The following is a 25556-nucleotide window of genomic DNA, read 5'->3' on the forward strand; positions in this document are numbered from 1 at the left end:
TTCAGCAGGCTCATTCTGCGGCTGGGTTGCCGCTGCCTAAATCAGTTAAGGCCCATTCCACAAGGAAGGTGGGCTCTTCTTGGGCCGAGGGGTCTCTGCATTACAGCTTTGCCGAGCGGCTACTTGGTCAGGTTCAAACACCTTTGCAAAGTTCTACAAGTTTGATACCCTGGCTGAGGAGGACCTTGTGTTTGCTCATTCGGTGCTGCAGAGTCATCCGCACTCTCCCGCCCGTTTGGGAGCTTTGGTATAATCCCCATGGTCCTTACGGAGTCCCCAGCATCCACTACGGACTACGAGAAATAGATTTACCGGTAAGTAAAATCTTATTTTCTGCTACATTTTAATACTGTAGTAAAAATAATGGTGGAGAGAGGGAATTTCATGTGGGGCATACAGTTAATAATTTAGAATGTATGTCGTTTTATTATTGCAGCCAGCATTAATTCTAACTAGAACTGTGATTAAGACAGATCTAAACATATGCATTGCTCAAGTTCTGTCTCACCATTTTGGCTCTAAATAATGAAAGTCCAGTTCATACTGACTCAGCACATCGCTCCCTATAGGAAAACCAATAGTGAGAATACATGGGGAAAAAAGGGTATATACAGTCATTATGTCAAATTTGTATATATTTGTTCGTTGTGGATTGTTCATCTGAAATGCATAATTTTCCCCCAGTATGTGAGTTCATCGCAAAATACAGAGTGGGCACTCTGCTGAGCCTCATTTTGTGGAGCAATGTAAAAAAAAATTCTTTGTGAAGTGAGATTATTGAAATTCGATAAAATGGTGGAGAAGGCGCATTTTTACTGGCATTGTTTGTTGAGCAGTAATGCATGTGCCCATTTCCACTCCAAAATTTGCCCTATACTTTTAATGGAATACATATGATATCCCGCCAGACGGGAAGCCGGCTGTCAGTATACCAACAGCGGCATCCCGTCTGTGGGAATCCCGACAGCGAGGCAGTAAGTCCCTTTGCGGACTCGCGGCGCTCACCCATGCTTCGGGCTTGGTTGCTCGCTTTGCTCGCCACAGGTTATATTTCCACTCGGTTGGGGGCGTGGACCCACCAACTGAGTGGGGATACCCGGCGATGATCGGGATTGCAGCCGTTGGTATTTTACCATCTGTTGGGATTCCGGCTTCGGTCTCCTGAACGCTGGGTCCCTGACAGGCGGTATTTTATTATCTGCATCCCCTTTTAATTAGTGATGTGCACTGGACATTTTTCGGGTTTTGTGTTTTGGTTTTGGATTCGGTTACGCGGCCGTGTTTTGGATTCGGACGCGTTTTGGCAAAACGTCCCTGAAAATTTTTTGTCGGATTCGGGTGTGTTTTGGATTCAGGTTTTTTTTTTTTACAAAACACCCTCAAAAACAGCTTAAATCATAGAATTTAGGGATCATTTTGATCCCATAGTATTATTAACCTCAATAACCATAATTTACACTCATTTTCAGTCTATTCTGAACACCTCACACCTCACAATATTATTTTTAGTCTTAAAATTTGCACCGAGGTCGCTGGATGGCTAAGCTAAGCGACCCAAGTGGCCGACACAAACACCTGGCCCATCTAGGAGTGGCACTGCAGTGTCAGGCAGGATGGCACTTCAAAAAAACTGTCCCCAAACAGCACATGATGCAAAGAAAAAAAGAGGCGCACCAAGGTCGCTGTGTGACTAAGCTAAGCGACCCAAGTGGTCGACACAAACACCTGGCCCATCTAGGAGTGGCACTGCAGTGTCAGGCAGGATGGCACTTCAAAAAAATTGTCCCCAAACAGCACATGATGCAAAGAAAAAAAGAGGCGCACCAAGGTCGCTGTGTGACTAAGCTAAGCGACCCAAGTGGCCGACACAAACACCTGGCCCATCTAGGAGTGGCACTGCAGTGTCAGGCAGGATAGCACTTCAAAAAAATTGTCCCCAAACAGCACATGATGCAAAGAAAAAAAGAGGCGCACCAAGGTCGCTGTGTGACTAAGCTAAGCGACACAAGTAGCCGACACAAACACCTGGCCCATCTAGGAGTGGCACTGCAGTGTCAGGCAGGATGGCACTTTAAAAAAATTGTCCCCAAACAGCACATGATGCAAAGAAAAATTAAAGAAAAAAGAGGTGCAAGATGGAATTGTCCTTGGGCCCTCCCACCCACCCTTATGTTGTATAAACAGGACATGCACACTTTAACGAACCCATCATTTCAGCGACAGGGTCTGCCACACGACTGTGACTGAAATGACTGGTTGGTTTGGGCCCCCACCAAAAAAAGAAGCAATCAATCTCTCCTTGCACAAACTGGCTCTACAGAGGCAAGATGTCCACCTCATCATCATCCTCCGATTCCTCACCCCTTTCACTGTGTACATCCCCCTCCTCACAGATTATTAATTCGTCCCCACTGGAATCCACCATCTCAGGTCCCTGTGTACTTTCTGGAGGCAATTGCTGCTGGTGAATGTCTCCACGGAGGAATTGATTATAATTCATTTTGATGAACATCATCTTCTCCACATTTTCTGGAAGTAACCTCGTACGCCGATTGCTGACAAGGTGAGCGGCTGCACTAAACACTCTTTCGGAGTACACACTGGAGGGAGGGCAACTTAGGTAGAATAAAGCCAGTTTGTGCAAGGGCCTCCAAATTGCCTCTTTTTCCTGCCAGTATACGTACGGACTGTCTGACGTGCCTACTTGGATGCGGTCACTCATATAATCCTCCACCATTCTTTCAATGGTGAGAGAATCATATGCAGTGACAGTAGACGACATGTCAGTAATCGTTGGCAGGTCCTTCAGTCCGGACCAGATGTCAGCACTCGCTCCAGACTGCCCTGCATCACCGCCAGCGGGTGGGCTCGGAATTCTTAGCCTTTTCCTTGCACCCCCAGTTGCGGGAGAATGTGAAGGAGGAGATGTTGACGGGTCACGTTCCGCTTGACTTGACAATTTTCTCACCAGCAGGTCTTTGAACCTCTGCAGACTTGTGTCTGCCGGAAAGAGAGATACAACGTAGGTTTTAAATCTAGGATCGAGCACGTTGGCCAAAATGTAGTGCTCTGATTTCAACAGATTGACCACCCGTGAATCCTGGTTAAGCGAATGAAGGGCTCCATCCACAAGTCCCACATGCCTAGCGGAATCGCTCTGTTTTAGCTCCTCCTTCAATGTCTCCAGCTTCTTCTGCAAAAGCTTGATGAGGGGAATGACCTGGCTCAGGCTGGCAGTGTCTGAACTGACTTCACGTGTGGCAAGTTCAAAGGGTTGCAGAACCTTGCACAACGTTGAAATCATTCTCCACTGCGCTTGAGTCAGGTGCATTCCCCCTCCTTTGCCTATATCGTGGGCAGATGTATAGGTTTGAATGGCCTTTTGCTGCTCCTCCATCCTCTGAAGCATATAGAGGGTTGAATTCCACCTCGTTACCACCTCTTGCTTCAGATGATGGCAGGGCAGGTTCAGGAATGTTTGGTGGTGCTCCAGTCTTTGGCACGCGGTGGCTGAATGCCGAAAGTGGCCCGCAATTCTTCGGTCCACCGACAGCATCTCTTGCATGCCCCTGTCTGTTTTAAATAATTCTGCACCACCAAATTCAATGTATGTGCAAAACATGGGACGTGCTGGAATTTGCCCACATGTAATGCACGCACAATATTGGTGGCGTTGTCCGATGTCACAAATCCCCAGGAGAGTCCAATTGGGGTAAGTCATTCTGCGATGATGTTCCTCAGTTTCCGTAAGAGGTTGTCAGCTGTGTGCCTCTTATGGAAAGCGGTGATACAAAGCATAGCCTGCCTAGGAACGAGTTGGCATTTGCGAGATGCTGCTACTGGTGCCGCCGCTGCTGTTCTTGCTGCGGGAGGCAATACATCTACCCAGTGGGCTGTCACAGTCATATAGTCCTGAGTCTGCCCTGCTCCACTTGTCCACATGTCCGTGGTTAAGTGGACATTGGGTACAACTGCATTTTTTAGGACACTGGTGACTCTTTTTTTGAGGTCTGTGTACAGTTTCGGTATTGCCTGCCTAGAGAAATGGAACCTAGATGGTATTTGGTACCGGGGACACAGTACCTCAATCAAGTCTCTAGTTGCCTCTGAATTAACGGTGGATACCGGAACCACGTTTCTCACCGCCCAGGCTGCCAAGGCCTCAGTTATCCGCTTTGCAGCAGGATGACTGCTGTGATATTTCATCTTCCTCGCAAAGGACTGTTGGACAGTCAATTGCTTACTGGAAGTAGTACAAGTGGTCTTCTGACTTCCCCTCTGGAATGACGATCGACTCCCAGCAGCAACAACAGCAGCGCCAGCAGCAGTAGGCGTTACACTCAAGGATGCATCGGAGGAATCCCAGGCAGGAGAGGACTCGTCAGACTTGCCAGTGACATGGCCTGCAGGACTATTGGCTTTCCTGTGTAAGGAGGAAATTGACACTGAGGGAGCTGGTGGTGTGGTTTGCAGGAGCTTGGTTACAAGAGGAAGGGATTTAGTTGTCAGTGGACTGCTTCCGCTGTCACCCAAAGTTTTTGAACTTGTCACTGACTTCTGATGAATGCGGTCCAGGTGACGTATAAGGGAGGATGTTCCTAGGTGGTTAACGTCCTTACCCCTGCTTATTACAGCTTGACAAAGGCAACACACGGCTTGACACCTGTTGTCCGCATTTGTGTTGAAATAATTCCACACCGAAGAGCTGATTTTTTTTGTATTTTGACCAGGCTTGTCAATGGCCATATTCGTCCCACGGACAACAGGTGTCTTGCCGGGTGCCTGACTTAAACAAACCACCTCACCATCAGAATCCTCCTTGTCAATTTCCTCCCCAGCACCAGCAAAGCCCATATCCTCATCCTGGTGTACTTCAACAGTGACATCTTCAATTTGACTATCAGGAACTGGACTGCGGGTGCTCCTTCCCGCACTTGCAGGGGGCGTGCAAATGGTGGAAGGCGCAAGCTCTTCCCGTCCAGTGTTGGGAAGGTCAGGCATCGCAACCGACACAATTGGACTCTCCTTGGGGATTTGTGATTTAGAAGAACGCACAGTTCTTTGCTGTGCTTTTGCCAGCTTAAGTCTTTTCATTTTTCTAGCGAGAGGATGAGTGCTTCCATCCTCATGTGAAGCTGAACCACTAGCCATGAACATAGGCCAGGGCCTCAGCCGTTCCTTGCCACTCCGTGTCGTAAATGGCATATTGGCAAGTTTACGCTTCTCATCAGACGCTTTCAATTTAGATTTTTGGGTCATTTTACTGAGCTTTTGTTTTTTGGATTTTACATGCTCTCTACTATGACATTGGGCATCGTCCTTGGCAGACGACGTTGATGGCATTTCATCGTCTCGGCCATGACTAGTGGCAGCAGCTTCAGCACGAGGTGGAAGTGGATCTTGATCTTTCCCTATTTTAACCTCCACATTTTTGTTCTCCATTTTTTAATGTGTGGAATTATATGCCAGTATCAGTAGCAATGGCCTACTACTATATATACTGCGCACAACTGAAATGCACCACAGGTATGGATGGATAGTATACTTGACGACACAGAGGTAGGTACAGCAGTGGCCTACTGTACCGTAATGCTATATATTATATATCTGTGGTCAGCAAACTGTGCAAAACTGAAATGCACCACAGGTATGGATGGATAGTATACTTGACGACACAGAGGTAGGTACAGCAGTGGCCTACTGTACCGTAATGCTATATATTATATACTGGTGGTCAGCAAACTGTGCAAAACTGAAATGCACCACAGGTATGGATGGATACTAGTATACTTGACGACACAGAGGTAGGTACAGCAGTGGCCTACTGTACCGTAATGCTATATATTATATACTGGTGGTCAGCAAACTGTACAAAACTGAAATGCACCACAGGTATGGATGGATAGTATACTTGACGACACAGACGTAGGTACAGCAGTGGCCTACTGTACCGTAATGCTATATATTATATACTGGTGGTCAGCAAACTGTGCAAAACTGAAATGCACCACAGGTATGGATGGATAGTATACTTTACGACACAGATGTAGGTACAGCAGTGGCCTACTGTACCGTAATGCTATATATTATATACTGGTGGTCAGCAAACTGTGCAAAACTGAAATGCACCACAGGTATGGTTGGATAGTATACTTGACGACACAGAGGTAGGTACAGCAGTTGCCTACTGTACCGTAATGCTATATATTATATACTGGTGGTCAGCAAACTGTGCAAAACTGAAATGCACCACAGGTATGGATAGATAGTATACTTGACGACACAGAGGTAGGTACAGCAGTGGCCTTCTGTACCGTACTCCTATATATTATATACTGGTGGTCAGCAAAATTATGCACTGTACTCCTACTATATACTACAATGCAGCACAGATATGGAGTGTTTTTCAGTCAGACAACGTATACTGGTGGTCACTGTCAGCAAAACTCTGCACTGTACTCCTCCTATATAATACTGCTGCTCCCCAGTCCCCACAATTAAGCAGTGTGAGCACAGATATGGAGTGTTTTTCAGGCAGACAACGTATACTGGTGGTCACTGTCAGCAAAACTCTGCACTGTACTCCTCCTATATAATACTGCTGCTCCCCAGTCCCCACAATTAAGCAGTGTGAGCACAGATATATGCAGCACACTGAGCACAGATAACGGATAAGGAGCGTTTTTTTCAGGCAGAGAACGGATAAAACTGGTGGTCACTGATCAGCAAAACTCTGCACTGTACTCCTCCTATATTAATACTGTAATACAAAGCAAGCGCAAATATTTGCATCAACAATGAATAAAAACGGAGAGGACGCCAGCCATGTCCTCTCCCTAACATTTCCAATGCACGAGTGAAAATGGCGGCGACGCGCGGCTGCTTATATAGAATCCGAATCTCGCGAGAATCCGACAGCGGGATGATGACGTTCGGGCGCGCTCGGGTTAACCGAGCCATACGGGAGAATCCGAGTATGCCTCGGACCCGTGTAAAATGGGTGAAGTTCGGGGGGGTTCGGTTTCCGAGGAACCGAACCCGCTCATCACTACTTTTAATCATACTCTGGTCCACAACTAGGGCCCTGACACTGTCACTGCCACAGAGCACCTGCATTTGGTTTGCAAGGAGCCTGGATTAGCAACTTGCAGCCTGTAGAGCTGCCCAAAGAGTCCTGAGAATGTTCCAAGCAGTACTCTTATTACTGGTGCTAAGTCTCAGTGAATATCACACTCATGATTTTTTTAAGCAATAGATGAGTACAATCCAAGCCAGGGTAGGCTAAGTAGGCTGCACCCAAGGGGCCCGCCATCAAGGTGTTCCATCCACTCACATACTCATGTAACCCATACCACCTATATGGGTTTTTTCTCTATCGTCCTAGTGGATGCTGGGGTTCCTGAAAGGACCATGGGGAAATAGCGGCTCCGCAGGAGACAGGGCACAAAAAAGTAAAGCTTTACGATCAGGTGGTGTGTACTGGCTCCTCCCCCTATGACCCTCCTCCAAGCCTCAGTTAGATTTTTGTGCCCGGCCGAGAAGGGTGCAATCTAGGTGGCTCTCCTAAAGAGCTGCTTAGGAAAGTTTAGCTTAGGTTTTTTATTTTACAGTGAGTCCTGCTGGCAACAGGATCACTGCAACGAGGGACTTAGGGGAGAAGAAGTGAACTCACCTGCGTGCAGGATGGATTGGCTTCTTGGCTACTGGACATCAGCTCCAGAGGGACGATCACAGGTACAGCCTGGATGGTCACCGGAGCCTTGCCGCCGGCCCCCTTGCAGATGCTGAAGTAAGAAGAGGTCCAGAATCGGCGGCAGAAGACTCCTCAGTCTTCTAAAGGTAGCGCACAGCACTGCAGCTGTGCGCCATTTTCCTCTCAGCACACTTCACACGGCAGTCACTGAGGGTGCAGGGCGCTGGGAGGGGGGCGCCCTGGGAGGCAAATGAAAACCTATTTTGGCTAAAAATACCTCACATATAGCCTCCGGAGGCTATATGGAGATATTTAACCCCTGCCAGAATCCGTTAAGAGCGGGAGACGAGGCCGCCGAAAAAGGGGCGGGGCCTATCTCCTCAGCACACAGCGCCATTTTCCCTCACAGAAAGGCTGGAGGGAAGGCTCCCAGGCTCTCCCCTGCACTGCACTACAGAAACAGGGTTAAAACAGAGAGGGGGGGCACTAAATTGGCGTTAGAAATATATAATAAAGATGCTATAAGGGAAAACACTTATATAAGGTTGTCCCTATATAATTATAGCGTTTTTGGTGTGTGCTGGCAAACTCTCCCTCTGTCTCTCCAAAGGGCTAGTGGGTCCTGTCCTCTATCAGAGCATTCCCTGTGTGTGTGCTGTGTGTCGGTACGTGTGTGTCGACATGTATGAGGACGATGTTGGTGAGGAGGCGGAGCAATTGCCTGTAATGGTGATGTCACTCTCTAGGGAGTCGACACCGGAATGGATGGCTTATTTAGGGAATTACGTGATAATGTCAACACGCTGCAAGGTCGGTTGACGACATGAGACGGCCGACAAACAATTAGTACCGGTCCAGACGTCTCAAAAACACCGTCAGGGGTTTTAAAACGTCCGTTTACTTTAGTCGGTCGACACAGACACAGACAGGGACACTGAATCCAGTGTCGACGGTGAATAAACAAACGTATTCCTTATTAGGGCCACACGTTAAAGGCAATGAAGGAGGTGTTACATATGTCTGATACTACAAGTACCACAAAAGAGGGTATTATGTGGGATGTGAAAAAACTACCGTAGTTTTTCCTGAATCAGATAAATTAAATAAAGTGTGTGATGATGCGTGGGTTCCCCCTGATAGAAAATTAGGGGCGGTATACCCTTTCCCGCCAGAAGTTAGAGCGCGTTGGGAAACACCCCTTAGGGTGGCTAAGGCGCTCACACGCTTATCAAAACAAGTGGCGGTACCGTCTATAGATAGGGCCGTCCTCAAGGACCAGCTGACAGGAGGCTGGAAAAATATCATAAAAAGTATATACACACATACTGGTGTTATACTGCGACCAGCGATCGCCTCAGCCTGGATGTGCAGAGCTGGGGTGGCTTGGTCGGATTCCCTGACTAAAAATATTGATACCCTTGACAGGGACAGTATTTTATTGACTATAGAGCATTTAAAGGATGCATTTCTATATATGCGAGATGCACAGAGGGATATTTGCACTCTGGCATCAAGAGTAAATGCGATGTCCATATCTGCCAGAAGATGTTATGGACACGACAGTGGTCAGGTGATGCAGATTCCAAACGGCACAAAGGTGTATTGCCGTATAAAGGAAGAGGAGTTATTTGGGGTCGGTCCATCGGACCTGGTGGCCACGGCAACTGCTGGAAAATCCACCGTTTTTACCCTAAGTCACATCTCTGCAGAAAAAGACACCGTCTTTTCAGCCTCAGTCCTTTCGTCCCTATAAGATCATATCTGCCCAGGGATAGAGGAAAGGGAAGAAGACTGCAGCAGGCAGCCCATTCCCAGGAACAGAAGCGTTCCACCGCTTCTGACAAGTTCTCAGCATGGCGCTGAGACCGTACAGGACCCCTGGATCCTACAAGTAGTATCCCAGGGGTACAGATTGGAATGTCGAGACGTTTCCCCTTCGCAGGCTCCTGAAGTCTGCTTTACCAAGGTCTCCCTCCGAAAAGGAGGCAGTATGGGAAAAAATTCACAAGCTGTATTCCCAGCAGGTGATAATTAAATTACCTCTTCTACTACAAGAAAAGGGGTATTATTCCACACTATATTGTGGTACTGAAGCCAGAAGGCTAGGTGAGACTTATTCTAAAAATTTTTTGAACACTTACAAAGGTTCAAATCAAGATGGAGTCACTCAGAGCAGTGATAACGAACCAGGAAGAAGGGGACTATATAGTGTCCCGGGACATCAGGGATGCTTACCTCTATGTCCCAAATTTGCCCTTCTCACTAAGGGTACCTCAGGTTCGTGGTGCAGAACTGTCACTATCAGTTTCAGACGCTGCCGTTTGGATTGTCCACGGCACCCCGGGTCTTTACCAAGGTAATGGCCGAAATGATGATTCTTCTTCGAAGAAAAGGCGTCTTAATTATCCCTTACTTGGACGATCTCCTGATAAGGGCATAGTCCAGGGAACAGTTGGAGGTCGGAGTAGCACTATCTCGGATACTGCTACAACAGCACGGGTGGATTCTAAATATTCCAAAATCGCAGCTGATCCCGACGACACGTCTGCTGTGCCTAGGGATGATTCTGGACACAGTCCAGAAAAAGGTGTTTCTCCCGGAAGAGAAAGCCAGGGAGTTATCCGAGCTAGTCAGGAACCTCCTAAAAACAGTGCATCATTGCACAAGGGTCCTGGTAAAAATGGTGGCTTCCTACGAAGCAATTCCATTCGGCAGATTTCACGCAAGAACTTTTCAGTGGGATCTGCTGGACAAATGGTCCGGATCGCATCTTCAGATGCATCAGCGGATAACCCTATATCCAAGGACAAGGGTGTCTCTCCTGTGGTGGTTATAGAGTGCTCATCTTCTAGAGGGCCGCAGATTCGGCATTCAGGATTGGATGCTGGTGACCACGGAGCCCAGCCCGAGAGGCTGGGGAGCAGTCACACAAGGAAAAAATTTCCAGGGAGTGTGATCAAGTCTGGAGACTTTTCTCCACATAAATATATTGGAGCTAAGGGTAAATTTATAATGCTCTAAGCTTAGCAAGACCTCTGCTTCAAGGTCAGCCGGTATTGATCCAGTGGGAAAAACATCACGGCAGTCGCCCACGTAAACAGACAGGGCGACACAAGAAGCAGGAGGGCAATGGCAAAAACTGCAAGGACTTTTCGCTGGGCGGAAAATCATGTGATAGCACTGTCAGCAGTGTTTCATCCCGGGAATGGAAACTGGGAAGCAGACTTCCTCAGCAGGCACGACCTCCACCCGGGAGAGTGGAAACTTCATCGGGAAGTTTTTTCCACATGATTGTAAACCGTTGGGAAATACCAAAGGTGGACATGATGGCGTCCCGTCTGAACAAAAAACGGGACAGGTATTGCGCCAGGTCAAGAGACCCTCAGGCAATAGCTGTGGACGTTCTGGTAACACCGTGGGTGTACCAGTCGGTGTATGTGTTCCCTCCTCTGCTTCTCATACCTAAGGTGCTGAGAATTATAAGACGTAGAGGAGTAAGAACTATACTCATGGCTCCGGATTGGCCAAGAAGGACTTGGTACCCGGAACTTCAAGAGATGCTTACAGAGGTCTTATGGCCTCTGCTGCTAAGAAGGGATTTGCTTCAGCAAGTACCATGTCTGTTCCAAGACTTACCGCAGCTGCGTTTGTCGGCATGGCGGTGGAACGCCGGATCCTAAGGGAAAAAGGCATTCCGGAAGAGGTCATTCCTACCCTGGTCAAAGCCAGAAAGGAGGTGACCGCACAACATTATCACCACATGTGGCGAAAATATGTTGCGTGGTGTGAGGCCAGGATGGCCCCACAAAGAAATTTCAACTCGGTCGTTTCCTGCATTTCCTGCAAACAGGAGTGTCTATGGGCCGAAAATTGGGGTCCATTAAGGTTCAAATTTCGGCCCTGTCGATTTTCTTCCAGAAAGAATTGGCTTAAGTTCCTGAAGTCCAGAAGTTTGTCAAGGGAGTATTGCATATACAACCCCCTTTTGTGCCTCCAGTGGCACTGTGGGATCTCAACGTAGTTCTGGGATTCCTCAAATCACATTGGTTTAAAACCAGTCAAATCTGTGGATTTGAAGCATCTCACATGAAAAGTGACCATGCTCTTGGCCCTGGCCTGGATCAGGCGAGTGTCAAATTGGTGGTTTTTTCTCAAAAAAGCCCATTTCTGTTTGTCCATTCGGACAGGGCAGAGCTGCGGACTCGTCCCCAGTTCTCTCCCTAAGGTGGTGTCAGTGTTTCACCTGAACCAGCTTATTGTGGTGCCTTGCACCTACTAGGGACTTGGAGGACTCCAAGTTGCTAGATGTTGTCAGGGCCCTGAAAATATGTTCCAGGACGGCTGGAGTCAGGAAAACTGACTTGCTGTTATCCTGTATGCACCCAACAAACTGGGTGCTCTTGCTTCTAAGCAGACTATTGCTAGTTGGATGTGTAATACAATTCAGCTTGCACATTCTGTGGCAGGCCTGCCACAGCCAAAATATGTAAATGCCCATTCCACAAGGAAGGTGGGCTCATCTTGGGCGGCTGCCCGAGGGGTCTCGGCTTTACAACTTTGCCGAGCGGTTATTTAGTCAGGGGCAAACACGTTTGTAAAATCCTACAAATTTGATACCCTGGCTAAGGAGGACCTGGAGTTCTCTCATTCGGTGCTGCAGAGTCATCCGCACTCTCCCGCCCGTTTGGGAGCTTTGGTATTATCCCCATGGTCCTTTCAGGAACCCCAGCATCCACTAGGACGATAGAGAAAATAAGAATTTACTTACCGATAATTCTATTTCTCGGAGTCCGTAGTGGATGCTGGGCGCCCATCCCAAGTGCGGATTGTCTGCAATACTTGTACATAGTTACAAAAATCGGGTTATTTTTGTTGTGAGCCATCTTTTCAGAGGCTCCGCTGTTATCATACTGTTAACTGGGTTCAGATCACAGGTTGTACAGTGTGATTGGTGTGGCTGGTATGAGTCTTACCCGGGATTCAAAATCCTTCCTTATTGTGTACGCTCGTCCGGGCACAGTACCTAACTGAGGCTTGGAGGAGGGTCATAGGGGGAGGAGCCAGTACACACCACCTGATCGTAAAGCTTTACTTTTTTGTGCCCTGTCTCCTGCGGAGCCGCTATTTCCCCATGGTCCTTTCAGGAACCCCAGCATCCACTACGGACTCCGAGAAATAGAATTATCGGTAAGTAAATTCTTATTTTCTGGACAGTCCAGCTGTCTGGACCGGAGCCTGGTGGTGCTTGTACATATTACTGTAGTGCAGGGTTGGTGATGGTGGTGACATATCTGTAGCATGGGATTGGCGGTGGAAATGGTGGTTTGTTGCTCTTCACTGTAGGGCCCCCTGATCCTAACAGTGTTTGCTAGAACAAAAACCCAGAAAACTTTTATTTAAAATATATGGAAAATTCTAAAGTAGTCGGAATTTGGATTTATATGTGATGTTTACAATTCTGCACAATGTTCCTGTATACATTTTCCTCTTTGCACACCTGGACAGACTGATAGGTTGCAAAGGCATCTCTAGAAGGAACCTTGGTGTGTGCTGGGTGTACCATCCATACACTAAGGTACAAAACCTAGATATTTTGAGACTAGCATCTTGTATGCTTTGTCAAATACTATCTTTCATATTCTCTCTCTTTTCTAGACTTTTACTTTGTTTTGTCTGCTTTATAACTAAGGGAAAAATAATATTGCTATATTTTTGGGGTTTTAAAAAGAAAATACTGAAAAAAAAGTCAGTGTTACAAGGAAAAATATAATTACTGTATTATAAAAAGTACTGACTGCCCTGCATCATCATTCATGTGTGGAGTACAAAATATAAATATAATATTATCACTTTAGTTGTAGTGCATTCTTTTAGACCAATGGCACAAGCCAGATACCCCGCAAAGTGCTAGGTAGCGCAACACAACTCAACACTTTACATTCTATTTTAACGCTAGCATGGAAACAGCGCAATGCAACTAGCCATGTGATAGACACTTAATAGTGCCATTTGTCGCAAACATTTGTTCTCAATCTGTATGGCGATATGCATGCAAATAAAATTACATCAAAGCTTACTTATTAACAAACCATTTACTGTACAGGCAAAATGGAGTAAGCAATTAGACATTTGCAAAAGGATTTATATAGCAGCATTTTGGGCCTCAGAATGACAATAACTCACAAAAACATAATTCCCAATTAAAATAAGACTAGATTAAATAAGATTAAGAATAATATTAGTATAAAACTAAAGTGCTCATCATTCGTCCTGTAGGTATATGCAGCTATAAGATTACTGCCAATAGTATGAGTGTGAGATCATCTTCATACCCACCATACCCACCAATCGGTCATGTACCCGCTTAACCCGCATGCGTGTGGCCAACATGGAGTTATCCGGTAATCCAGCGCTCATTTCAAGCAGTAGGATCATCCCTTGTAAGGTCAATTTAATAATAAAGATTTTTTTTATACTTTTGCTGATCCATTTTTTCTGATTGGTTACCATGGTTTAGTGCAAATTATACTCCCAAATGCAGTATTAGTAAATGTGTGATAGACATATTATTGCATGGGCATTATTTAAGGTCAGTTTATTTTAAGAGATATATTAAAGGTATATAAGATGTAAGTTCACCAAAATCACCAGCCTGATGAGCTTCTGAATATGAGCCATGAAAATCAATCTAGAGAAAAATATTAGGAATATTTGATTAAGAAAAGTAAATGTATTACAAGGTAATGGGGAGTAATTTACCTTTTACAAAGTTATTTAATAGTTAAAAAATGAGAGAAAAAAATAATTTAATTGTTGCTAAGTCCTTCTTTTGTGAACTGACCCTTCATTATAAAAAAAACATTGGTTTTGCCTTTTAAATTATTGCGTCTTTAAAAATACGTACTAACACGGCGGAATCACACCAGTACCCAGGGTCTGACTGGCCCACAGGGGTACAGGGGAAACCCCTGGTAGGCCCTACTGCCTGGGGTACCCCACCTCCTCCTATAGGGAAGAGGTTCCAGACTGTGCACTTGAATTATGCATTATGCATATGTTCCATTATAATGCACAGGACTATGGTGTATTTTTTTTATCATGCATTGCTGTTATTAATCTGCTACATTATCATGCATGCACTAGCAATATTGACTATACAGCATTGGTTCCCAAACTGTGTGCCGTGGCACCCTGGGGTGCCTCGGGACACTTGCAGGGGTGCCTTGAGTTGGCGGTCCAGAACCAATTCAAATTCTGCATGGTCAATGTAAAAAGCAAAACCAGTGTTAATGGCTGCAAATCATAAAATATATTGACAATCAGAAGCAAATCTTGTCCCTCACCACATAAGTTACCCTAAGGATGACCTATAAAGACAATTAACATAATGTAATATTTCTTTCTACAGTTTTCAATAAGAAACTATTGGCTTAGGGGTGCCGTGCAAAAAATTCTGATACTCTAGGGTGCCGTGATTCAAAAAAGCACTGCTATACAGTATATATTTCAATGGCCCCAGCCCATGCAGTCTGTAATGGTTATGTAAACCAATGTGGTGGCAGGCCACACCCCTATGCATGAGTCCCTACCACTTCATTCCCCCGGTAGGCCCTTCATGCTCCAGTCCGGCACTGCCAGTACCTGCATATCATCAGAGTAGTGGTATAAAACTGAAATTGTAATTACATTAACAAATGAATACTCACTTCCCCCATGGCTCTTAGGAATCCTTGGTCAATGCCTAGGCTGTGCCAACTCACATCGGCCACCATATGGGAAGCTATACCAAACACAAAAGCTGCCAGCTTCTGAGCTCCCTGTATCACAGAGAAAAATTCGCAGAGAAATAACATGATCTAATGAACTATTAAAATATGTGATAACCATCAGTTCATCAATTCATTCAAAGTTCTGTTTATTGTAAAGAAATACATTTGCCATATGATAGTGTTCAGTGTTCTGAAATTTGTACCTCATTCCATGGCAGTGGATAGGTTCTTCTGATGTAATCAACACTGGTCTTCAAAAAGGGTGTCCAATGTGAATCTTCTGATACATCATGGTATCTTCCTGTAGTACGACACCAAGCAGATCAACAGTTCAGTCGGCAGCTGAACTTACTTTTGCCTCACGTAAATTTTGTTCCCTTAATCTGACTTTTGTATATTGCTAACTGAATGATGTAGAGACTTAGGCTTTCAGAAATGGAATTGGCCTATTTTGTCCTAGTATGAGTGTGTACTAATCACAGTGGTCTGGTGTCTGGTAATCTATTATTGAGAACAGCTACAAATCTACTCTGGACCACTCAAGGAGGTGTCAGAGCTCCGTTTGCAGCACACGGGTACTCACCACGGTACTGTGCTTCTGCAGTCTGGCGGGGATGCTGGTCCTCCGTGTCTAAGGGCAGTATATTTCTGGTGGGGTCCCGGTCTGGTCGGGTCTCCAAGGGTGCATATTTCCCACAGGCTTCCTGTCCCTGGGTGCCGCCATATTGGATGCTATCAGCTGACCACTGAACTACCAATGGGAATAGGTCTTTTGCTGAGCAGACAGCCTCCTCCAATCCCAGCCTAGCCCAAGGTATAAAAGGGGCTAATGGTTTGGCTGCAAGTTGCCTGAACAATGTTGCTTCTTCAGCCACATCCCTAGGTTTCTGACTACAAGCGGTTAGAATCTCTGGTCCTATTCCTCAGTGCTCTGCAATACCAGTTCCAGCCCAGCTACTAGCAATACCAGTTCCAGCTCGGATGCCCACAATACTAGTTCCAGCCCGGTTGCCCACGATACCGGTTCTAGTCAAGTTACCAGCGATACTGGTTCTAGCCCGGTTGCCCACAATACTGGTTTTTAGCCCGGTAACCAGCAACACCAGTTCCAGCCTTCAACACCTGTTCCGGCCCTGTCATCAGCTCTACCAGTGCTATCATGCTCTCCGATCTCAGTACATGTACCATTACACTCCTAAACTCTATGCAACGCAGTACCAGTCCTCCAAAGTCCCAGACGAGCAGGAATGAAGACCTCCCTTGAATAACCCAAAGCCTTGAAGGTCTGCAAATAATTACACACTGAAACTGACTGGTGAAAACACCAAATAATGTTGTTATTAGTAAACTCCTTTGTTTTTTACATGGAACCAATATATTCTGCAGGGATGTACAATTAGGGAGACAAATTATGTATACCATAATATGTGAGCAACTATTGAAAATCAAGCAATTATAATATCAATACAAGACATTATCATTTAGCACAGGGATGCAGGTCTGCCATCTTGGTTTTGTGTTCCAGATGCAATTACTACTTTGAGTTACACCTTCATTGGAATATCAATGCACATAGGACCATATTCGGTTTAGTACATACAGTATACCCGTTTGTTTACGTACTAATTCGATGGTAGGCGATCTGCACATGTACAAGACCCATCTTGTGCAAGTGCAGAATGAGTCCTGCGATTATGCATGCAGTGCCTGCTAGCTGCAGCTTGCTTGACAGGCTGTGGCTCTTTGGCAGTTGGGAAGGGGTAGCGCTGGCCAGCGTTTCCAAAAAATGGGTCTCGTTTATGGAGCAGCATTGAAAAAGCTGTGAAAATCCGTTAGTACATATTGAGAAGTGATATGTACAGGGATTTTCACAGGTTTTTTTCCCTCTATTTTGTAAGCCTTTTCACATTAGTTCGTAGACCCCCTATGTTATAAAATTGATATTGTAGTATTAAGAACAAATGTGGTAAACTGGAAACTGCATTCAGGAGTGGTTGGGTCATTTAGTTATAAAACAGTAATTCATATATTTGTTTAACTATTATCAAACTCCAACTCTTTAACAAATAATATAATCTTTAAGGCTTAAGAACTTGGTAATGGACTTCCAGAGAGGAAATGTAATGGAGTATGATGCCATTTTCAGGCAGTTTTTGGTTCAAATTATCAGACAGTTGGTCTCTCAAATACCCTGCAATTCATTAATAAATTGCATTTCTCTATCGTCCTAGTGGATGCTGGGGTTCCTGAAAGGACCATGGGGAATAGCGGCTCCGCAGGAGACAGGGCACAAAAGTAAAGCTTTCCGATCAGGTGGTGTGCACTGGCTCCTCCCCCTATGACCCTCCTCCAAGCCAGTTAGATTTTTGTGCCCGGCCGAGAAGGGTGCAATCTAGGTGGCTCTCCTAAAGAGCTGCTTAGAGAAAGTTTAGCTTAGGTTTTTTATTTTACAGTGAGTCCTGCTGGCAACAGGATCACTGCAACGAGGGACTTAGGGGAGAAGAAGTGAACTCACCTGCGTGCAGGATGGATTGGCTTCTTGGCTACTGGACATCAGCTCCAGAGGGACGATCACAGGTACAGCCTGGATGGTCACCGGAGCCTCGCCGCCGGCCCCCTTGCAGATGCTGAAACATGAAGAGGTCCAGAATCGGCGGCAGAAGACTCCTCAGTCTTCTAAAGGTAGCGCACAGCACTGCAGCTGTGCGCCATTTTCCTCTCAGCACACTTCACACGGCAGTCACTGAGGGTGCAGGGCGCTGGGAGGGGAGCGCCCTGGGAGGCAAATGAAAACCTATTTGGCTAAAAAATACCTCACATATAGCCTCCGGGGCTATATGGAGATATTTAACCCCTGCCAGAATACACTAAAGAGCGGGAGACGAGCCCGCCGGAAAAGGGGCGGGGCCTATCTCCTCAGCACACAGCGCCATTTTCCTTACACAGCTCCGCTGGTCAGGACGGCTCCCAGGTCTCTCCCCTGCACTGCACTACAGAAACAGGGTAAAACAAGAGAGGGGGGGCAAAATAGTGGCAAAAATTATATTATAAAAGCAGCTATACAGGGAGCACTTATTATAAGGCTATCCCTGTCATATATAGCGCTTTTGGTGTGTGCTGGCAAACTCTCCCTCTGTCTCCCCAAAGGGCTAGTGGGGTCCTGTCTTCGTTAAGAGCATTCCCTGTGTGTCTGCTGTGTGTCGGTACGTGTGTGTCGACATGTATGAGGACGATATTGGTGTGGAGGCGGAGCAATTGCCAAATATGGGGATGTCACCTCCTAGGGGGTCGACACCAGAATGGATGCCTTTATTTATGGAATTACGGGATAGTGTCAACACGCTAAAGCAGTCGTTTGTCGACATGAGACGGCCGGACAATCAGTTAGTGCCTGTCCAGGCGCCTCAAACACCGTCAGGGGCTGTAAAACGCCCTTTGCCTCAGTCGGTCGACACAGACCCAGACACAGGCACTGATTCCAGTGGCGACGGTGACGAATCAACCGTATTTTCCAGTAGGGCCACACGTTATATGATTTTGGCAATGAAGGAGGCGTTACATTTAGCTGATACTACTGGTACCACTAAACAGGGTATTATGTGGGGTGTGAAAAAACTACCTATAGTTTTTCCTGAATCAGAAGAACTAAATGATGTATGTGATGAAGCGTGGGTTGCCCCCGATAAAAAGATGCTAATTTCAAAGAAGTTATTAGCTTTATACCCTTTCCCGTCAGAGGTTAGGGCGCGCTGGGAAACACCTCCTAGGGTGGATAAGGCGCTCACACGCTTATCTAAACAAGTGGCGTTACCCTCTCCTGAGACGGCCGCACTTAAAGATCCAACAGATAGGAGGATGGAAAATATCCAAAAAAGTATATACACACATACAGGTGTTATACTACGACCAGCTATAGCGTCAGCCTGGATGTGCAGTGCTGGAGTAGTTTGGTCAGAGTCCCTGATTGAAAATATTGATACCCTGGATAGGGACAATGTTTTACTGTCTTTAGAGCAAATAAAGGATGCATTTCTTTATATGCGTGATGCACAGAGGGATATCTGCACACTGGCATCACGGGTAAGTGCTATGTCCATTTCGGCCAGAAGAAGTTTATGGACGCGACAGTGGTCAGGCGATGCGGACTCAAAACGGCATATGGAAGTTTTGCCGTATAAAGGGGAGGAGTTATTTGGAGTCGGTCTATCAGATTTGGTGGCCACGGCTACAGCCGGGAAATCCACCTTTTTACCTCAAGCTACTCCCCAACAGAAAAAGACACCGACTTTTCAACCGCAGTCCTTTCGTTCCTTTAAAAACAAGAGAGCAAAGGGATATTCATATCTGCCACGAGGCAGAGGAAGGGGGAAGAGACACCAACAGGCAGCTCCTTCCCAGGAACAGAAGCCCTCCCCCGCTTCTACAAAAGCCTCAGCATGACGCTGGGGCTTCTCAAGCGGACTCGGGGGCGGTGGGCGGTCGTCTCAAGCATTTCAGCGCGCAGTGGGCTCACTCGCAGGTAGATCCCTGGATCCTGCAGATAATATCTCAGGGGTACAGGTTGGAACTAGAGACAGATCCGCCTCGCCGTTTCCTGAAGTCTGCTTTACCAACGTCCCCCTCCGAAAGGGAGACGGTTTTGGAAGCCATTCACAAGCTGTACTCTCAGCAGGTGATAGTCAAGGTACCTCTTCTACAACAGGGAAAGGGGTATTATTCCACTCTATTTGTGGTACCGAAGCCGGACGGCTCGGTAAGACCTATTCTAAATCTGAAGTCCTTGAACCTGTACATAAAGAAGTTCAAGTTCAAAATGGAGTCACTCAGAGCAGTGATAGCGAACCTGGAAGAAGGGGACTTTATGGTGTCCTGGGACATCAAGGATGCGTACCTCCACGTTCCAATTTACCCCTCACACCAGGGGTACCTCAGGTTCGTTGTACAAAACTGTCACTATCAGTTTCAGACGCTGCCGTTCGGATTGTCCACGGCACCTCGGGTCTTTACAAAGGTAATGGCCGAGATGATGATTCTTCTTCGAAGAAAAGGCGTATTAATTATCCCATACTTGGACGATCTCCTAATAAGGGCAAGGTCCAGAGAACAGCTAGAGAGGGGATTAGCACTGTCTCAAGAAGTGCTAAAACAACACGGCTGGATTCTGAATATTCCAAAATCCCAGTTAATGCCGACAACTCGTCTGCTGTTCCTAGGGATGATTCTGGACACGGTTCAGAAAAAGGTTTTTCTCCCGGAGGAAAAAGCCAAGGAGTTCTCCGAGCTTGTCAGGAACCTCCTAAAACCAGGAAAGGTGTCTGTACATCAATGCACAAGAGTCCTGGGAAAAATGGTGGCTTCTTACGAAGCAATTCCATTCGGCAGATTCCATGCACGAATTTTCCAGAGGGATCTGTTAGACAAATGGTCAGGGTCGCATCTTCAGATGCACCAGCGGATAACCCTGTCTCCAAGGACAAGGGTATCTCTTCTGTGGTGGTTGCAGAGTGCTCATCTATTGGAGGGCCGCAGATTCGGCATACAGGATTGGATCCTGGTGACCACGGACGCCAGCCTGAGAGGCTGGGGAGCAGTCACACAAGGAAGAAACTTCCAGGGAGTGTGGACGAGCCTGGAAACGTCTCTTCACATAAACATTCTGGAACTAAGAGCAATCTACAATGCTCTAAGCCAGGCAGAACCTCTGCTTCAAGGAAAACCGGTGTTGATCCAGTCGGACAACATCACGGCAGTCGCCCATGTGAACAGACAGGGCGGCACAAGAAGCAGGAGTGCAATGGCAGAAGCTGCAAGGATTCTTCGCTGGGCAGAGAATCATGTGATAGCACTGTCAGCAGTGTTCATCCCGGGAGTGGACAACTGGGAAGCAGACTTCCTCAGCAGACACGACCTTCACCCGGGAGAGTGGGGACTTCATCCGGAAGTCTTCCACATGCTGGTAACCCGTTGGGAAAGACCAATGGTGGACATGATGGCGTCTCGCCTCAACAAAAAACTGGACAGGTATTGCGCCAGGTCAAGAGATCCGCAGGCAATAGCTGTGGACGCGCTGGTAACGCCTTGGGTGTACCAGTCGGTGTATGTGTTTCCTCCTCTGCCTCTCATACCAAAAGTATTGAGAATTATACGGCAAAGAGGCGTAAGAACGATACTAGTGGTTCCGGATTGGCCAAGAAGGACTTGGTACCCGGAACTTCAAGAGATGATCACGGAAGATCCGTGGCCTCTACCTCTAAGGAGGGACTTGCTTCAGCAGGGTCCCTGTCTGTTTCAAGACTTACCGCGGCTGCGTTTGACGGCATGGCGGTTGAACGCCGGATCCTAAAGGAAAAAGGCATGCCGGAAGAAGTCATTCCTACTTTGATTAAAGCAAGGAAGGAAGTAACCGTGCAACACTATCACCGCATTTGGCGAAGATATGTTGCGTGGTGCGAGGATCGGAGTGCTCCGACGGAGGAATTTCAACTGGGTCGATTCCTACATTTCCTGCAATCAGGATTGTCTATGGGTCTCAAATTGGGATCTATTAAGGTTCAAATTTCGGCCCTGTCGATTTTCTTTCAAAAAGAATTGGCTTCAGTTCCTGAAGTCCAGACTTTTGTTAAGGGAGTGCTGCATATACAGCCTCCTGTGGTGCCTCCAGTGGCACCGTGGGATCTCAATGTGGTTTTGGAATTTCTAAAATCTCATTGGTTTGAACCACTAAAAAAGGTGGATTTAAAATATCTCACATGGAAAGTGACCATGTTACTAGCCCTGGCTTCGGCCAGGAGAGTGTCAGAACTGGCAGCTTTATCTTACAAAAGCCCATATCTGATTTTCCATTCGGACAGGGCAGAACTGCGGACTCGTCCGCATTTTCTCCCTAAGGTGGTGTCAGCATTTCATCTGAACCAGCCTATTGTAGTGCCTGCGGCTACAAGTGACTTGGAGGACTCCAAGTTACTGGACGTTGTCAGAGCATTAAAAATATATATTGCAAGGACAGCTGGAGTCAGAAAATCTGACTCGTTGTTTATATTGTATGCACCCAACAAGATGGGTGCTCCTGCGTCTAAGCAGACGATTGCTCGTTGGATCTGTAGCACAATCCAACTTGCACATTCTGTGGCAGGCCTGCCACAGCCTAAATCTGTAAAGGCCCACTCCACAAGGAAGGTGGGCTCATCTTGGGCGGCTGCCCGAGGGGTCTCGGCATTACAACTTTGCCGAGCAGCTACGTGGTCAGGGGAGAACACGTTTGTAAAATTTTACAAATTTGATACTCTGGCTAAGGAGGACCTGGAGTTCTCTCATTCGGTGCTGCAGAGTCATCCGCACTCTCCCGCCCGTTTGGGAGCTTTGGTATAATCCCCATGGTCCTTTCAGGAACCCCAGCATCCACTAGGACGATAGAGAAAATAAGAATTTACTTACCGATAATTCTATTTCTCGGAGTCCGTAGTGGATGCTGGGCGCCCATCCCAAGTGCGGATTATCTGCAATAATTGTACATAGTTATTGTTAACTAATTCGGGTTATTGTTAAGAAGCCATCTTTCAGAGGCTCCTATGTTATCATACTGTTAACTGGTTTTGATCACAAGTTGTACGGTGTGATTGGTGTGGCTGGTATGAGTCTTACCCGGGATTCAAAATTCCTCCCTTATTGTGTACGCTCGTCCGGGCACAGTACCTAACTGGCTTGGAGGAGGGTCATAGGGGGAGGAGCCAGTGCACACCACCTGATCGGAAAGCTTTACTTTTGTGCCCTGTCTCCTGCGGAGCTGCTATTCCCCATGGTCCTTTCAGGAACCCCAGCATCCACTACGGACTCCGAGAAATAGAATTATCGGTAAGTAAATTCTTATTTTTACTCCAAATCACTGGGCATTGAATATGGTGGTTAAAACTGATAGCAATTTGTGATGAGTTTAAAGAAACTCAGCAGGGAAATTGTTCCAAACACCTTGGAGAACTAACCACACATATTCTGTGGATGTAAGCTTGCTCAACTCCTTCTGTCTCTTCATGTAATCCCAGACAGACTCGATGATGTTGAGATCAGACCAAAATGTATTCTGCAGCTGAACGACCCCAAACACATTAAGAACTATCTTCAGCGTAAAGAAAAACAAGGAGTCCTAAAAGTGATAATATGGCCCCCACAGAGCTCTGAACTCAACATTAATGAATCTGTATATGTTAGGGTCTCCTGCCCTGTGCTGCCACGTCGTCATGGCAACCGGCAGACAAGTGTTAGTGGAGTAACCTGAGCGCAGCTGATACTCCGGTTCGGGTCTTTTGTTGTGCAGTGGTTACAGGCTCTGTGCACGGCAGGGGATCCGGTGCTGGTTTTTGTGCTCACAGTCTGTGAGGTCTGAGTGGGGCGTGGACAGCACCTGCTATATAAGGCCTCTTCTCAGGTTAAGCAGATGCTGCTGAATCTTTGTTGGTTAGTCAGTTCCTGAAAGTTAGCCAGTACTGTGTAGCTTTGTATTTGTTGTTGCTTACTGCAAATAGGCCTGGGGATTTGGTACTACACTCTGCCAATCCAGACCTAGCAGTAAGACTGGAGTCAGTCGTTTAACTTGCTGGGGTTCTTTTGCTACTCTGTGAACTTAGCAAGTTTGCGGCTGTATTCTCAGATTTGCCTGCCTAAATCCTGTCTCACTGTGCAAGGTGTTCAGGTGTCAGTTTAGTGGCAGTAAGCTGAACCTGTGCACTGCAAGTGAGGATTAGGATTGTGGAGACTCTCCTTGTGTCTATCATTCCATCTCTGACCAAGGAGTTTACTGCCACACCCGTTGGTAACCCTTTAGGGTTTTGCTGTTGCCCTTAGCAACAGCATTTCGGGTTCTCTACGTATTAAAACACAACATCTTGCTTTTTCCATCTGAGCATTACTAATACTAGGGAGACACCCAGTTTCTTAGCCTCTGGGCTTCTCTGTTCACTTTGTGTTTATTTTGTTACCCTATCACCTTCTGTGTACGTAATGTCATATTCCCCAGTCTGTCTGTGAGTTCATTTGTTTTGCATCCCTATCCGTTCAGACACCAGTACATTCCTGCAGGCACTGGTGTGCATAACATATTCAGCAGTCTAATACTCCTGTTGAAATTTTGTGGGAATATGGAGCATACCCCTCAAAATACGTTGCAACAGGTGGTCGATCAGGTGCAGGTCCTGACTCGACAATTTAATGATTTGTCCATTAAAATGCACACCTCCCAGGCTGCTGGCGGAGCTCCCGCAGCAGCAGCACCTTCAGGGGTTAAGGAGCCGAAAGTAAATCTCCCGGATCGTTTTTCTGGAGATCGCTCGCAGTTCTTTTGTTTCAAGGAGAGCTGCAAGCTATACTTCCGGCTTAGGCCTCAGTCTTCTGGGTCGGAGATTCAGCGGGTGGGCATAGTGATTTCCTTGCTACAAGGAGACCCACAGGTCTGGGCATATGGGTTGCAGCCTGACTGTCCGTCGCTTAAAAGTGTTGATGCTTTTTTTTACGGCACTGGGCATGTTGTATGATGACCCTGACAAGACGGCCTCAGCCGAGGCTCAGATTTCGATCCTTAAGCAAGGGCGAAGGCCAGTTGAGGTTTACTGTACGGAGTTTCGGAGGTTGGCCCATGATACCCAGTGGAATGACCCAGCCACCAATTAATCTGCATAGGAGAAACCCCTTTGCAAATAAAGAGGGGCGCTGACTGCACCAATCAATGGAGACCACACAATTATATCAATCATAAAATTACATAGAATTTATTTTTAAAAAACTTAATATTCTCATACATGTGCTGCAGCACACACAAATGTATACAATCAAACAACCATGATTAATTATGCATCAAACCATATAATTCTCAGGTTAAAAAACCATGGCTACTATAATAGCAGCAATCAATCAATTGACATTCAATTAGTAGATGTTTCAATTAATGTCCACTGAGTCGTGAAATGTGAGGTATGGGCTGATCTTCAAACACTATGTGTTCAAGTGTTCCCAAAAGAAGCATAGAATTGTGTGTACACACTGATTAATATATTGAATTATAGCTATAATTGTTATATCACCTCCAACTGGTTTCAAACTGTATG

The 25556-nt window shown here is 46.4% G+C and overlaps 2 protein-coding genes across 5 annotated transcripts in view; one reads left to right on the plus strand and one right to left on the minus strand.

Annotated features, from left to right (window-relative positions):
- The window catches only part of MRS2 (magnesium transporter MRS2), a 287514-nt gene that overhangs the window by 164713 nt on the left and 97245 nt on the right, over positions 1-25556 (plus strand). The window lies entirely within an intron of this gene.
- The window catches only part of GPLD1 (glycosylphosphatidylinositol specific phospholipase D1), a 164091-nt gene that overhangs the window by 100224 nt on the left and 38311 nt on the right, over positions 1-25556 (minus strand). For all 4 annotated transcript variants that reach the window (XM_063923254.1, XM_063923253.1, XM_063923252.1 and 1 more), the window contains 4 exons: positions 15666-15763; positions 15400-15510; positions 14333-14381; positions 509-563 (listed from right to left, as the gene is read on the minus strand). In XM_063923254.1, the coding sequence (XP_063779324.1) occupies positions 509-563; positions 14333-14381; positions 15400-15510; positions 15666-15763 (313 nt within the window). The remainder of the gene's footprint in view (positions 1-508; positions 564-14332; positions 14382-15399; positions 15511-15665; positions 15764-25556) is intronic.

The sequence above is a fragment of the Pseudophryne corroboree genome, chromosome 5, assembly GCF_028390025.1.
Source record: "Pseudophryne corroboree isolate aPseCor3 chromosome 5, aPseCor3.hap2, whole genome shotgun sequence".
Lineage (NCBI taxonomy): Eukaryota > Metazoa > Chordata > Amphibia > Anura > Myobatrachidae > Pseudophryne > Pseudophryne corroboree.